At 31.8% G+C, this 16,131-nt stretch overlaps 2 protein-coding genes across 2 annotated transcripts; one reads left to right on the plus strand and one right to left on the minus strand.

Annotated features, from left to right (window-relative positions):
* Nucleotides 1–12: 12 nt before the first annotated feature.
* On the plus strand, nt 13–2,392 carry LOTGIDRAFT_175282 (hypothetical protein; the record flags this gene model as incomplete). The annotated part of the gene is made up of 5 exons (XM_009056146.1): nt 13–181; nt 492–592; nt 1,041–1,161; nt 1,651–1,745; nt 2,219–2,392. 5 exons carry the CDS (start codon nt 13–15, stop codon nt 2,390–2,392), a joined length of 660 nt encoding a protein of 219 aa, XP_009054394.1.
* Nucleotides 2,393–9,092: 6,700 nt separating this feature from the next.
* LOTGIDRAFT_175283 (hypothetical protein) lies at nt 9,093–15,738 on the minus strand (the record flags this gene model as incomplete). Its single annotated transcript, XM_009056147.1, has 14 exons — nt 9,093–9,227; nt 9,699–9,848; nt 10,919–10,957; nt 11,296–11,406; nt 11,702–11,770; nt 12,013–12,145; nt 12,669–12,829; nt 13,156–13,236; nt 13,605–13,726; nt 14,262–14,379; nt 14,725–14,918; nt 15,179–15,311; nt 15,374–15,428; nt 15,692–15,738. 14 exons carry the CDS (start codon nt 15,736–15,738, stop codon nt 9,093–9,095), a joined length of 1,548 nt encoding a protein of 515 aa, XP_009054395.1.
* Nucleotides 15,739–16,131: the final 393 nt, after the last annotated feature.

The raw sequence follows: 16,131 nt of genomic DNA on the forward strand, positions 1-16,131 counted from the left end.
ATTGGCCCCAGAATGATGTGCTGGTCTGATAAGATTAATCTTTGTTTTAAAGATCAAGTGGACATTCCCAGTGCCAGTAGTGTTGATTCTGATCTCATTACAGTCTGGGTTAGTGATGAACTCAAGAAAGTACAACAAGATTTACAACAAGACACTACTATGTGTAGCCCTAGTAAGGACGGTATGTCTTTTATTTTCTCCAAATCAGAGTTTGATCATGGCTTAGGCCATAGGTGGAGATCTTTCAACCTTGTCAGTGATGCAGCTCAGGGACATGACAAAGGGCCTAGATAGTTGTTTGGATAGAACAATAACCCAAGGCTCCTATGCTATGTCCAGGCTATGCATGTTGAAGATCTCTTTAAAGTGATTATATGAATCAAAAAAGAATATGCTGTGACACAGTGCACGACATTGCACAATCATTTATTTGAATGTTGAACAAGGCCCCAGTTATAACAGATTTTATGTGCTATGTTTGGATGTTTCAGAGGAAAGTAGTGATTTATTAGAAGAAATAATGGATGAAGTGTGTAAATCAAGCTCTGAAAGAAAGCAACCTAATTTTTCATCTGCACAGAATACGAGACAGGTAATTCTGTTAGAATTTTTTGTAAAAATATTAAGAACTGAACTAATGTGTGCATATGGCAGTATAAGAATGATCTAGTATTTATGTATATGCCCTGGAGACATAGGTAGGTGCATAATAGGAGCATAAAAATGCCTATGGTGACTCAGTTATGTACTAATGTATAAAGCAACATTAATTTACATTTGTACAATGAAATAACTTTTTTGATAATGCTGGTATGGGATTGATCAACAAAAAATTTGATTGCAAATGAAATTAAATTAAATGAGGTTTACATCCTACTTTTCTGCACCTAATTGGGCTAAATTTTGCCATGACAGCAGCATTAGCTTCCTGTTTTCCGATTTCAAACTGTTGGTAGATCTTTAACCTACACAGCCTGTAGCAACAACATTAAACCGCAATAAGTGTTTTGGAGTCGTTTTGATTTAAATGATCATTGTAGAGATTTGAAGAAGAAGAAGATGAAGTAGATAATTATAAAGTAAAATCTTACCAACCTAGAAATCTTCATAATTATAGTAGTGATGGTGAAAACTTTCCTTATCATGATATCTTCTCTGATGGTATGTCTATATGTCACCTTTATCTCTCTGTGTCAATGTTTGTCTGTACATTTGTACTTCCATGTAAATACTCTAGAATCTACAGTTTATGATAAATTTCATGAATGTAGATGTGTATAAAGTATTCATAATAAACAAAAAAATGAAAATCAAATTCGAAACTAGCCCTATCAGATTAAGAAAGAAAGAAAGGATAACAACTTAGGTTCACAAATAAGGATGATTTCTACCAGCTGGTCCTTGGCCAAACCTCTTCGCTGAGTAAACTAGAAATATGAGTGAAGATGACTTATTGAAGGCATCAAACTTTCAAATGCTGATCAAACTCACAGCCATCATATATTCGACATAACCAAGCAAATGACGTCATGTAAAAGAACCAATTCACTTATAGCACACATTAGAAAGAGAGTCTAACTTACCTTCCATTGTTGGGTTAAAATTACACTCTGTTTTGCTTCAGAGAAGATTTTCTCTCTTTTCTTTTAGAGAATTATTTAGATCTTCCTCCACTTCAAGTGAAGAAGAAGAAACATAAAGCCAAGAAAAGTCCCTATACTAATGCTAACAGTTATAAAAATCAGGTAAACGAAATCGAGATTTCGACACCACTTGTCAGTAATGCAGGTAAGGGGGGCTGACATGAAAAGATGTGTTGCTGTAGGATGAGACAATAAACCAAGGCCCCCGTGTGCTACAGACTAGGCACGTTAAAGATCCCTCAACAATTGGAAGTCAAAAAGATTAGGCTAATGCCTCTATCCTGGCAAAATTTCCGAAAAGTAGGACGTTAAACTCCATTTCACTTAATTTGAGATTTTAGCATAATTTTGAACGTTAAAAAACAAAGTAGATTTTTGTCTGCTATGGAATAAGGCGCCAAATCTTCTAATTCGGATCTAAACCAGAGAAAATTTCTAGTGCTCTTTGACATTTCACCACAAATTTCCTTAGAAGCCTGTTGACATTGACATGTTAATGTATATGATAAAATAGATGCAACAAAGGAAAAAAATGCTTTATATTTACTGATTTACTGCATTTTTCATTATTTCAGCAACCAAACCAAAGTGGTTATTTAACTACAGTAAGAGTTGAAACTAGCCTAGCTCACCCAGGACATCATTTTTTAACACATACATCTAAAGACAGAAGTACTGGAAAAGTGAAAACATTACATTCAGAAGAAATAGTTGCTGATGGTCTTCAGTCTAGTATTGCTATTGAATAAGAAACAGTTGCTGATGGTCATCAGTCTAGAATTGCCAAATTGTGCCAGTCTAGAATTGCTATCAAATTGAAAAGTTGCTGATGATCTTCAGTCTAGTATTGCTATTGAATAAGAGACAGGTGCTGATGGTCATCAGTTTAGAATTGCTATCAAATTGAATAGTTGCTGATGGTCATCAGTCCAGAATTGCTATCAAATTGAATAGTTGCTGATGGTCTTCAGTTTAGAATTGCTATCAATTGAATTGTTGCTGATGGTCTTCAATGCTGTATTGCTGATGGTTTTCAATGCTGTATTGCTGATGATTTTCAATGCAGTACTGCTGATGGTCATCAATTAAGTATAGCTGATGGTCTTCAATGCTATATTGCCGATGGTAATCAATGCAGTATTGCTGTTGGTCATCAATGCAGTATTGCTGATGGTCATCAATGCAGTATTGCTGATGGTCATCAATGAAATATTGCTGATGGTCTTCAATGCTGTATTGCTGATGGTCATCAAGGCAGTAATGCTGATGGTCATCAATGCTGTTTTGCTGATGGTCATCAATGCAGTATTGCTGATGGTGTTCAATACACTTTTGCTGATGGTCATCAATGAAGTATTGCTGATGGTCATCAATGAAGTATTGCTGATGGTCATCAATGAAGTATTACTGATGGTCATCAATGAAGTATTGCTGATGGTCATCAATGAAGTATTACTGATGGTCATCAATGAAGTATTGCTGATGATCATCAATGCTGTATTGCTGATGATTATCAATGAAGTATTGCTGATTGTCATCAATGAAGTATTGCTGATGGTCATCAATGCAGTATTGCTATTGAATAAGAATTATTTTCTGATGCCAAATTCACCGCCAATTAATTTTTATACATCATGTATGAAAATTTATTTACTTTTGTTAACATTAATGAATTTGACCACCAAATTTTCTAAAAAATTTGTAGTTATATTGTAGAAATGTTCAATTTTATCAATGCATTTAAATTTTATTATGTATATATCTTTTATAATTTTATATTGTAAATAATTTTATTTTTAATTGCATGTTATCTTTGAATTTTACAAGTTGATATCTAGTCTATTAAAGGGATTATAATGACATTTTCTACATTTTTTATGTGTATCCGGGACACTGATAGCATCAATTTGCACCATTTCAATTTTGAATCGGACTTGCTGTACCTGCAATTCCACTAAAACTTAAGTGCTTGATGACATCACTAATAGCAAAGGTCCTCATGAGATAAAGCACATTTTGCAATTATTGACATCTTCAAACATGTAGCTTTAGTGGAATTGCAGGAACCATAGAAAGTGACCAAAAATTGAAATGGTACAAATTGATGCTATCAGTGTCCCTGATACACATAATATATATTTGAAAAAAAAACTCTTTATAATCCCTTTAAGAAATCCAGAATGTGTCTAGAAAATATATTATATGTTAAAGAGTTAGGATGTGCATATTTTTAGCATTTCTTTTGTTAATTTTTGAATTTGCTCCTTGTTATGTTATGCAAATAAATCTTACATTTTAATGAAAATTTACTGAGATTTCTATATTGAAAATTTATGGCATTGGCATTGATATTTTCCAAATTATCCTAAACCATTTACAGTTACAATAATAAAGAAAGGTGCCTAATTCAAGGTCACTAGAAATCACTGACTGAGATTAGAACATCCACAACCACCATTTGTTTGATGTAACCAAGCTGTCATATAAAGTTTCGAATGTTCTTACCAACATCCACATTTTTCCAATTCTTTTTTCTCTAAAATAATCAGATAATGATTTGATAAATTTTAATAAATACAACAAAACAAACATGGTGCTAATAATAATAATAATAATAGTAATAATGATATATAATGGATATTTATAAACAAATAAAGCACCTGATTATAGATATATAAACATCTTTAAAAGATTTCATTTTGATATACATGTTTAATACAATACTCTTCAAATTTAACATTAATAATAATTATAACCACTATCGCCAAATTATATAGGCATAAATTACTGACCAGGATGGGGCTCGATTGGAGAGTTCTAAACAGATTCTGTCTGTTTCAATTCTGCCACCAATCAAGCAAAAAATTTCCTACTCTGCCAATTTGAAAGCGAAAATTTCCTTCTCTGCCAATTATAATTCTATCTGCACCTTCTATTTTTTTCCGCACAAGTGGAATACATTCTGAACTCTGTTCCAACTTGTTTTATTGACTGTCCGGTTGATTCCACAAATCTCTAACATGCAGAACTCCCCAGTCAAATTGCAACATTTCAGCTATCCGTAACACTTTTCATAATGAAAATCTAATGCATAATTTGTTAGCAATTAAAAAATTTCCTGAAGGAATTACTGCAATCTAACTTTGAACTGTTATTAACTGCTTCCATCATCTCATTCTGAAAAGTGATGCAAATGGCTGGAATTAAGCTCTATGAAATAAGCAAATCCTTAATTAAAAAACTTTATCTGTTTCACCTATGTGTACTTTTTTGAGTTAACAATAGTCAAATGTCAAAACTAAATGCAGAAATATCTTCCAATGCAATCTAATTAATTAATATTAGATTACAATCTATCTCTTTTGTTTTTTGATAATTCTAGTCTACACTGCAATCTAAAGAGTTTTTTTTACCAAAAGTCCATTCCAATGATGTTATTTTAACCAATCAAATCGTTTTGTTTCTTGATAAAGAATTGTGGGATATCAAGAAACTGGTTCTACATGACACGCTTTGATTGGTAAAAATTACATACTACCTTTAGGACAAATCTTTGGTTGAGAACTTGTCAGATTACTGTGAAAACAAAAAAATCTCAGTAAAAGAAAAAGAAACAAAATTGTAATTAATATTAATTAGATTGATTACAATGGTAACTTTGACAGTATCCATTTACCAATGCTTTTTGTACTGAACAAAGTTTAAAGCAAGTGCAACAAGAGTCTGACAAGATAACTTTAAAGGTACACTACCTCTTACCCAATGACCCAAAAATTGAATTTTTTACACTTGGTTAAGATTCATCAGTAGACTTACCTGATGTAATAACTATCAACAGAATCCCTCTATAATCCCATAAATCCATAAAACTAAAGTAATAATTCATTAAGTAATTATTGAAACATGCTTAGAAGCGTTTTTATATAAATAATTACTTGGTTTAATGGCTATATTGTCTTATATAGAGATTCTATTTTTTAGTCATGGCACTAGTTAAGTACAACTGATGAATATATACACTTATTGACCAAGTTAGAGACTTTAAACTTTAGGTTTATTCTAAGAGGTAGTATCCCTTTAAGGAATGCACAACGATTAAATTTCCTGAGACATATAATTTCAAAGATCAAATTTATTCTAGTACATAAGCTGATTATGCACTACCTATTTACCAAGCTTGCCATATATACATATATTATGGCAATTTATCTTTAATATCTACAAGCTGTACATCATATTGTACTAAAGTAGGTATCCCAAATTGTTAAATCATAAAGCAATAGAACCCTTATATTCTTAATAATTTAACAAACACCAAAAGCATGCATGTAGTTCAAAAACTTCAATTTTTTCTAAGCCTTTGTATGTGTATCAGAAACACTTAAAGGGACAAGTGCGCCATTCTTTTTGACCAATCATACTTTAGTTAAGCCTATCAGTAATAGTGTTCACATTTCACCGTCAAATTTTAAACCTTCAAATCCATTTGTGTCCAGAATTATCCGCGCTTGAATGTTAAAATGATGACTTGTCATTCGAAGATACTCTGTTATATACAGAAAAGACACAAGAATTTTTGGTACTTCTGAAGACTATGGACATATTTGAGAAAAAACGTTTTACGATAAAATTTACGTTAAAATTTGGCTTTAATGGTATTTGTGATAGTGATATTATCAAGTTTGTCTGGAATTACTAGAACCAAAGATATCGGAAGTGGCAAATGTGTTCTCGATACAAATACTAAGGCTAAAACACAAACTTAAAAAAAACATGCAAAAAAATAATGAAAATACAGAATTAAACCTTTGCTACATCTAAAGGCACTTGGCACAAAATTTACTAGAGAAAATCTGTTCGATGATAGAAACTTGACAGCAGTAATTCGATGAAAAAGAGAAATTAAATTCAGATCATGATATGCACCAAATAAACCCTTATTCTGAATAAAATATTAACTATAACAAAATTAACAACTGAATATGCACCAAAATATTTTAAGTATTTGAAACTAAACCCATTTTCCCGATACACATAAAACTTTTAGAAAATCTCTTTACAATCCCATTAACTAGACTCATATGAGTATAAATATCTTTAACTACATTTTAAATCAACAGATCACCACACAATGTGAAGACATTAAATTCCTAGATATCATTAGGCACTTTTCTTGTATTATGAAATATTGTGAATGCAGCAATTTGATTGGATAGTACAATAACAAAGACAGCCAATCAGAACTCTCAACAGAAAACAATTATTTCACAAAATTTTCAAGAAAAATAAAATACAAGAAAAATACCCAATGATGTCAAGGTATTAGAAGCAGTGTATAATGTCTTGATATTGTGAAAATGACAGACTTTTCAAACTTCTCAATACAAATTTTCAATGGAAACTAAAATCGATAGATGTAAGCTTTAAGGGATGGCAAATTGGCAATAGGTGAAGCGAATACTGATCACAAGCTATAATAAGTTAAAACAGGAATGGTTATTAAAACTGGAATATTAATGATTTTACCACTATAAAAACTTTCTGTCAAAAAACTTAGGAAATAGGAAAACCTTCTTTAATTCACCTATTTCAATTTTACTATATATTTTGCACTAAATAATCAAGACCAATTCTAAACTAAACTAATTCACAGGGTATAAATAAGATTATTATAAATGCTTACATAGTTTTAAAATTTCAACTGAAAATATTCCAATTTGCCTTAAAGGGGATAGAATTTTCTTAATTTCATTGAGCATATTTAATAAAAACTGAACTTATGAAAAATTAGGTGATCAGGCCATCTGATTGGTCTATCAATTTTAAATCCAGCTTAACTAACCAATCAAACGGCTGTATTTCACATCGTTTTCATGTAAGCTAAGTTTTTGTAAAGCAGGTAGCAAGTTCTTGCCGGCAGAAATTATCAATGATGTCTTAATATTGATATTATCTTACGCCACTTTAGAACATTCATACGTTTGATGACACTTCCAGCCAATCAAATTCCTCCCCTCTGTAATGCTTGGATTTTGCGACTAGAACAAAAGGTGCATTCTGAGAAGCATTAGACACTGAATTCACCTTATGTTGAACAAATGAATGTTCAAGAAGGCTGTCTTTAGACCCTAACTGTAGTGATTATTAAAAAAAATAAGCTAATAAAAAATAAAACGATGACTGATTTTAGCATTTCAGCCCAAATCCACTTTGGTCAAGAAAGTTGCAAATCTAAATCAAGTTCAGAATATTAATTTTGCTATTAATAATACATTGCAACACAAAATAATTATATCAATGTGAACTTAAAACTACAAACAAAGTGGATTTTCTACAAAGTGCAAGAACTTAAATATAACATAACTATGAGCTACTTTGATTTTAATGAGGAATTATTTTTTGGATCTCATTTCCACTGATGAGGTTTTCTGACCTTGTAAGTGTATCAGAGACAATTATAGCTTCTACTAGCACCACAACTTATTTTGAGGTTCCTTAAACTTTGGAAAACCTAACCAAATGAAGACGTCATGCATATGCAATTGAAGCCAAATGGTTTCAGCAATTTTTTCTTGAAACCAGAATTTGAAAGAGAAATCAGAATGGTGTTGATAGAAACAATAAATGTTTCTGATACACATTCAGAAGTCTTGAAAACCTTTTCAGAATACATTTTTTTTTATCAAGGAAGAAATAGTTAAGAAGAGGGATTACAGGTCAAAATGTTTTCATGACATCAAAAGCAGTGAAGATTGAGACCAAGAGAGAGCTGGTGAAGAACATATTTTTATAATTAGACATCTTGTTTTAGATATATTTTCTGTGGATTGCCTCCCTCATACAAGGATCTATAGACATTTGTAACAAAAGGCATGTCTATAAGTAGTCCAACAAATCTTGCCTTACCTGTTCCTCAATGTGATATACAGATGGAATATCAATACGTTCAGGGCCTGATATAAACTGTTACTTTTTATTCCAGTTTTAGAGAATTTTCACCTTGAAAATAGCCAAATTTGGAATAACTCTTAGTATCTATAAATAGCTGAAAAATGAATCCATCAAGACAATACCAGATATTCTATGATGTCGATGTGCCTCACAAGGTACCAAAATATATTCCAAGGATATGCATAACTTATAGAATTCTACAAATAGAAAAACCTACCCCTCCAATATATTGCATTATGTTGAATAAATTTCTATGCCAATTGTGTCTAAAAAAAAAACTTACAGAATGAGCAAAGTAACCCACAGAAAATAAACTAAACAAAATATCTATCAGTGTGTTATATGGACAGGTAATGATCAGTATACAGTTTGATTTCATAAGAACGCAACAGAATCTCTTTAAAAATATTTTGTACATATTTTTCTATAAAAATATCATATTAAAGTAGAAAATGGTAATGATATAAAAATAGTTAATCACAGTTGTTTGCTTGTTATTTACATTGTAATACCAGTATGACTGTTTAGAGGCGAACCTATAGGCGATATTGTTGTAGGCGACGATGGACTCGAGACAGTTGTAGGGTTTAACCCTTCCACTAGAGGTCTCACGGCTGACCAAACATTTGCCAACTGAAAAAAAATCAAACAAATGAAATGGTGTTTTGGAATACTGCAATATATTCAATTCAATTTTCAAGGTTGTAAAATGTGCAGATGAGCACCTCTAGTAAATCTGGCATTGTACTATTTACCCCTCCATCTAATCCTCAAGTATATTAGAGAAAATCCATTTTGCTCAAAATTGTGGGCACTCTTTCTGACCCCTGACTTCTGAGTAAATCTGGAAACATCTCTATCAACGTAAAAAATGTCCAATCCATCTACATAAAATAACAGTTAGGTTTATAACACAGACACCAAAATGTTGAGTTTTTGGACTTTTGGGTTTTTTTTTTTTAATATTCAATGTTTAGTGTTCAATGAATATGCAAACCAATCACATTTTGTGTGTTTATCTTTATAAGCATGAGGTTATATACTTGTAAAATGCATATTGTAGATACAAATTGTAGATTGCCCAAAATAACAAAATTCGCCTACCTCTGAATGTGCTCTAGCTTCCACGTCTGCCATTGTACTGAGAACTTCATAAAATATGTCTAAATTACCATGTATCAATTGTGTTTCCATTTGAAGACAATGTAAAGAATAATAATTCCTATTTTCCATGTTGGCAATTTGACTTTCTTGCTGCAAATTAAAAAGAGCCAGAATAAAAACAACTTCTTACACAGTTTTGGCAAATTCATACGCCTTGTGCATATTTGATTGTCGTCAAAATATTTTAATTTTTATTTTACTCTAAACTTTTTTCAAATTGTATATTAACATGACCAACTTATTTTTAGCAGTTTTCAATAGTTATTGGAAATAATTAGGTTTTATTTGAAGCAATTCCAATGCAATTTTCTATATTTCTCAAACAGATCATAATAATGGTTTGGAAATTAATTTGGTATCGTTATATCATTCACCACTTGGTTGTTCATTTACATGTGCATTGTAATGGATAGGGTTTGTTGTGCAGCTGTTACAAACTTACGTGCAAAGACCTACAATATTGGTATATCGTGGGTGACTGATTGAAACCTTGTATATGCCATATTTGGTCATTTTTACTTTTTGGTACCGTTAGAAAGCTCTCGTAAAAGCGCAGATCTTGTGATCAAATCCTCGTATTCTCAGCTTGATTGTAAATAACCCAAAAACCACTAATCAAATATAATCATTCAGATTTAAAACCTCGTAATGAGGTAATGCGGTTGAAAACGAAAAACCTTGTATACTGAACTATTATATATGTTATTGGTTGAATAGGCTGGAGTACTCAAATTGTTATAAGAGATTTAAATTTTCAAAGAATGAATACCATGTATAGTGGTAAAAAAAAGAAAAAAAAAGATTGTAACAAAATACGCGTACAAATAGTTTTTTGCGTTTTTCTGGAAAAGTAATTTCCCATCATACATCGTTATCAAGGTTTCAAGCTGTCACCCACGATATAAGATTGTAAAAAATCTTCCAGATCTGGCATCACAAAAGCTGTACCATTCCATTTTAAAGTCTAAATTCGTTTTTTCCAATTTGCCGAAAATTTTGGTGGCTTAAGTTCAAATGATATCCAAACAAATCTATTTTATTGGAATCACTGGAATTTTAGGCTGGAAATGAGTTACAAGTATCTTGAATACATAAAAAGGCTAAAAAAAACATTTTAGAATCCATCAAGCTACATTATACAATCAAAAGATAAGACTTACATCTAAAATTCTCTGTTCTAATTGTTCAACTGTGCCTGTCTAGAAAAGGAAGGGATGGAATTTCATTTAGGATTGAAGCACAATATAAAATAAGCTTGAAGGGAATGGTTGGTTAGAAGTTATATACATGATAAATTGTAAGATACACAAAAATTGTCTTAGTTTCTCTAGCTCCAGGCAAACTTTGCTGAAGCATAAGGTTTGAAGTGAGATTCAACACTCAAACCTTGAGCTGTAAGACGAGCACACCTGTTACTTAATTTTGGTCTACAGTATTAAATTCATCTGGATTTTTTGTTAAGCATTTAATATGATATATAAACTGCAAAAATGAAAAAAGTAACCATAAGCTGATTAAATAAATAATGAACACAAACCTCAGCAGTATTTACAGTTGCAGACATTTTTTTCTTCTTATATTGCCCCATTTTCTGTATTGCTCTTTGGTGATCATTGAGTACACCTTTTTCATGTCTATCACATAAATCCTACAAAAAATATCTTTGCTTTAAAAGGCTGCTCAATGCCTGGCTTTGAAATTCTTCTGGCCAAACCAAATCCAGCCAAAAAATAATAAATTAGTCCAACAAAGTGGAAATGCAGAGAACATGTCAAATGGCAAAGTTATATATCACCATCTAGAAGTTTTTATCAAATATATCGTTGATGTGGGAATTCATTTTTTGTTTGTTCTCTTAGTTCTACAGTTGATCAAATACACTTGCTATTTGTGATCTGACAAAATCCTTTTTTAAATTGTGTTCGTTTCAATTTTGTACTCACTCTGTAAGCCACTAACATATCTTGGAATAATGATAATTTTTCTACAACCCCTTCTTCAGCTTCTAGTGCCTATAAATATTTACCAAATTTAATTAATATTCTATTCCTTTCTATCCATAATAATAACTCAGTTAGTAGCGAGTTGAATTGCCGTCTACTAGACCATTAGGTGCTGTGGGTTCGAATCCTCCTCAAAGTAGGAAAAATTCTGATGCCTGTACCAGTGCTTATTAGAGTCAGCCCGGTGTTGGCTCTCAACCCCTAATACCTAATCAGAAGGGAAGTCCTGTTTTAAAATGTAAACAGCTTACCTCATGTGTAGCTTTATCAGCTAAAGCTGCATATTCTACTGATAAATGTTTAAAACCTTTTTGTAAATGTGTCCAGCTATCATTATTACCAGTAGCCCAGGCTGTCACTGGGGTGGCATCATTACTCATTTGACTATAAAAAAAAAACATTTACAATATCATAAACATGTTCAAAAGACGAAACGCACATGCATCACGCATACATCAACTTGTAGTTCAAGGGAATGTAAAGAGGTTTACTAAACTTTTAATGTGATCACTGATATCATCGATTGGCAAGATTCCAATTTTTAGTTAGACGTCAGTATCACGTCACTATTGCAAAGGCGTTTGGATATCATTGTCTGAAAACTGGAATGGTGCAAATAAGGGCTGTTGATATGGCCATATTTGCTGGATATGTTCGTTAGTCTGTTAAAATGTCTGAAAATGTTATGATGCTATTAGTGTCCAAGACACATGTGAAAAGTTTAGAAAACCTCTTTACATTCCCTTTAATATCATATATTTGAATCGGCACATTGTTTCAGTATCAAAATACACTTTGAGGAATTCACATAGAAAGCAACCCTGTCTCAATCAAAAATCAAAGTTGGAAAGTTTCAGGCCAGGTCAAAAACGATAACATAATAATTGTACATAAAACACACACAAACCTTAATTCACTGCCAAATGATAACATGTCTGTAGCAAACCCTGCTGAACTCACAACCATTCTTTCAGATATATCTTTCATTTTAGATACACCGTTGTACAACAACTGGATATGTTGTTTACTGTAAGATATCTGGGTTTGGGTATCTAATGGCACTAAATCCTACAAAAAAACAACAAAAATTTAGTTTCATTTGCATCATTGTTCAATATAGTCACTTAAAAGTTTCTGTGTACGTCAGCTTTAAAACAGGGTGGCGCTCGATCTGTGAGTTCTGAACAGGTTCCATCTATACTCTATAGGCGTCAATGAAACCGTACAGAATGGATATGTCACATCCCTGTTTCAACTTGTTTTATTGAACAGTGGATTATATGAATCCTGAATAAACAGAAACCACCAATTAAGTACAACCAAGATCATCCTTTTGAACACAATTAGCATATGAGCAAACTCCTTGAACAGGAAAAAAAAACAGAAATAAACACCTTGGCTTTACTAGCTAAATTACTAATCATAAACTCATCTGGACTCCCTCGAAAATGTTCTTTTATTTTATGCTGCATATCCTACAATCAAAATTTATATCAAATATAATCCCTTTCCATTTACATTTTTCATCTGATTGATGACAACTCTTGGACAGAACTCCATGAAAAAATTACTTTAGAGAGCTTTAAAAGTAGGGCAGATTTAGCCCACTCTTCCAGAATACCTGATAATACTTTGCATTTGGGTTTTTCAACTGGGTTTACATGCTAATAGTTGCTTCATATGTAAGTCTCTTTTTTGTCTGCACTCTTTTCAATGAAGACAACACACAAACATAGATGAATCGAAGGAATAAGCTTAATCAGTATCTCTTTTGAGCATTACATTATGATGTTCAGTTTCCCTACAATCAAATATACCATGGAAAAAATATCAATATACATACAGATCCATTGTAAGTTAAGAAAAATTTTAATAATTCATCATCATTAATTTGGGGGTGACGAGCCACTATAATTAAAAATCTTTTTAACGATCTTCTTCTCTGCTCAATAAACTCTCTATTAGCTACAATAGAAAACAAAATTGTAAGACCTTTTTTTTCTGTTTAGTGGTCAAATTTACCAAAATTATTAGATTTTTATCTCACAAAAAATCGACAGACATAGGCATCTGGTCAGTAGGGCAAAAGCAGGAGAAACACGAAAGCATCGGTAGATTATACATGTGTGAATCTATAAATCCTAATTGAAAAAAAAATTACATCTGGTCTGTTTATGGTTAATTATATAATAAAGTATGCTGTGAAGGTAGTACTGTTTATAGACATATAATACAAAATATACCAAATATGACATTTTGTGCTTAAAAAAAGATATTTTTGCACCCAAAAATTGTTTTTGCATTGTAGAATATTCTGTTAGTTTTTCACTCCTGTTTACTTACATTTATCAAACAACTAAACCCAACAAAAAAAAAACTATTATGTATGGCAAGCTTTAATTATGATGACATATTTTAGTTCATTTCAGGGTGCAGGGGGTGGGGACAATATTGTCAATAATACATTAAACCAGTAATTTCAAGTCAGTTGAATTCTTACCTCCCATCATTTTCTTTGGTGGTAATCTTGGAATTAAACGATATGGAAATCTTAACATTAACAATTCATGGAATGAAATAAAATCATTGTATCTTCTTAATACAGTTGTTTTCCATCTCTGAAATAGAAATTAGCAACATGAAAACAGCATAAATAAATCAAGAACTGGTTCCAGTTAACTGCAGGTAATTTGTAAAGGCATATGAAGATAAGATAAGCACAATTCGTCCTAAGTGTTTCATGATAGATTAAATGATACATAAAAGTTTACAAGCCTAAGAACAACTCGTTGCTATTTTATAACAATTAATGTCATTAAGCCAGTAGCTCCATTTCCAATGGTGTCATACGGTGTCATAATCGAGTAAATTAAGTAGAATGTTAATCATACCAAAGGGCAACCTGTCATCTAACTGATTCAAATGCCCTTCAAGATGAATCGCAACTTAATTTTTGCACTTACTTGGCTAGTGACTTCATATTCTACATGTTTTAATATCAACCCCTTCTTTTCTGGCACTAGTTCCACTTTAACAGTATCTAAGTTACATAGATCACTGTAATTTAAACCTAGTACATTAGGATTCTTCTGTCTTCTCAACTTCATACTGGTATTCTTTAGATCAGTCAAATCACCCAATGCTGGTTTGGGCAACTCTAAAACAAGTAAAATAAAACCATGAAAATAATATAACAAATGGAAAATGAAGGACTTTTGAAATGCTAACCAAAATTTATAAAAAAAAATGTTTAAATTATGTAATTTAAATCCACTTAAGCTTATATAAAATATTCTAAGCTCAGCTAATAAATTTGGTATCAAAATATTGTTACAAAGTTAAAGTCAGCCAGGATCAGGTATATTTTGTAGAACCCTGCAAAACATGTTAATTTCAATAAAAAATTGTATAACTGACCTTGGCCAGAAAAACTTTCCAACAACTTCTCATTGAGTTGTTTGCCCTGTTGTGCAAGGGCTGTTAAAGCTAAGGCCTTATAAAGACCATTTCTGGCTACAGAGCCTTCACTACTGTCAACCATCTCCCATATCTGTAAATAGTGTAAGGTCAAAATAAATGTCTGATAAGGGGCCAAGCTATTTAATTTTTTACTTTGATGTGATAAAAGGCCTCAACTTTTGACCATATGATGGGCAATCCAATAAACCTGCAATAAATTATTGAATATTATATAGAACGGCTTATAATTACAAAGCTAAAGTCTTAGCAGGTTTAATGGTTTATCAAATATCCACTTTCGCATTGGATCATCTAGTTGGCAAGCAATCAAATTTCTCCAAGCATGTAAACAAGCCATAGAAATAAAAGCTGCATTTAATTTCAAATACAAACTATGTATGATGCAATAAATCATAGCATGTTATATAGGCCTACTTATAAGTTATACAGCTAAAAATAGCTAATACTTACCATCCATTTATATGACAGACACACCCACTTTGCATGTTCTTACTCATAATGACGATTTGAGCAATAAGGAAAATGCATTTCAAAACCACAATAGTTCACAAAACATATAAATACTTGCCTGCATAATGGTTGTTTTAGGTAAGCTTGATTTAACAAGCATTTGTACAAAAAGTTCCCTGTCAACATGTTCTTGGTTTGGGCAGACGATGTCATAAACTTCACGATAGAAAGGCGGAATGGACCCTGAAACATCGAAACAAAATATTTCAAGATAAATAATATGTTTCTTAAGAGGCCTTTTTCGAAATTCAGTTCATAAAGTGAACTGTCAAAACGAAGTAAACTACAAAACACTAAGAAAGTTCAAGATTTTACCGAAAATCAGGTCGGCCGACATTTTCCAAAAAGGTCATGTGATTAAATTGTGTTGCCTGATTAAA

The sequence above is a fragment of the Lottia gigantea genome, assembly GCF_000327385.1.
Source record: "Lottia gigantea unplaced genomic scaffold LOTGIsca_264, whole genome shotgun sequence".
Classification (NCBI taxonomy): domain Eukaryota; kingdom Metazoa; phylum Mollusca; class Gastropoda; family Lottiidae; genus Lottia; species Lottia gigantea.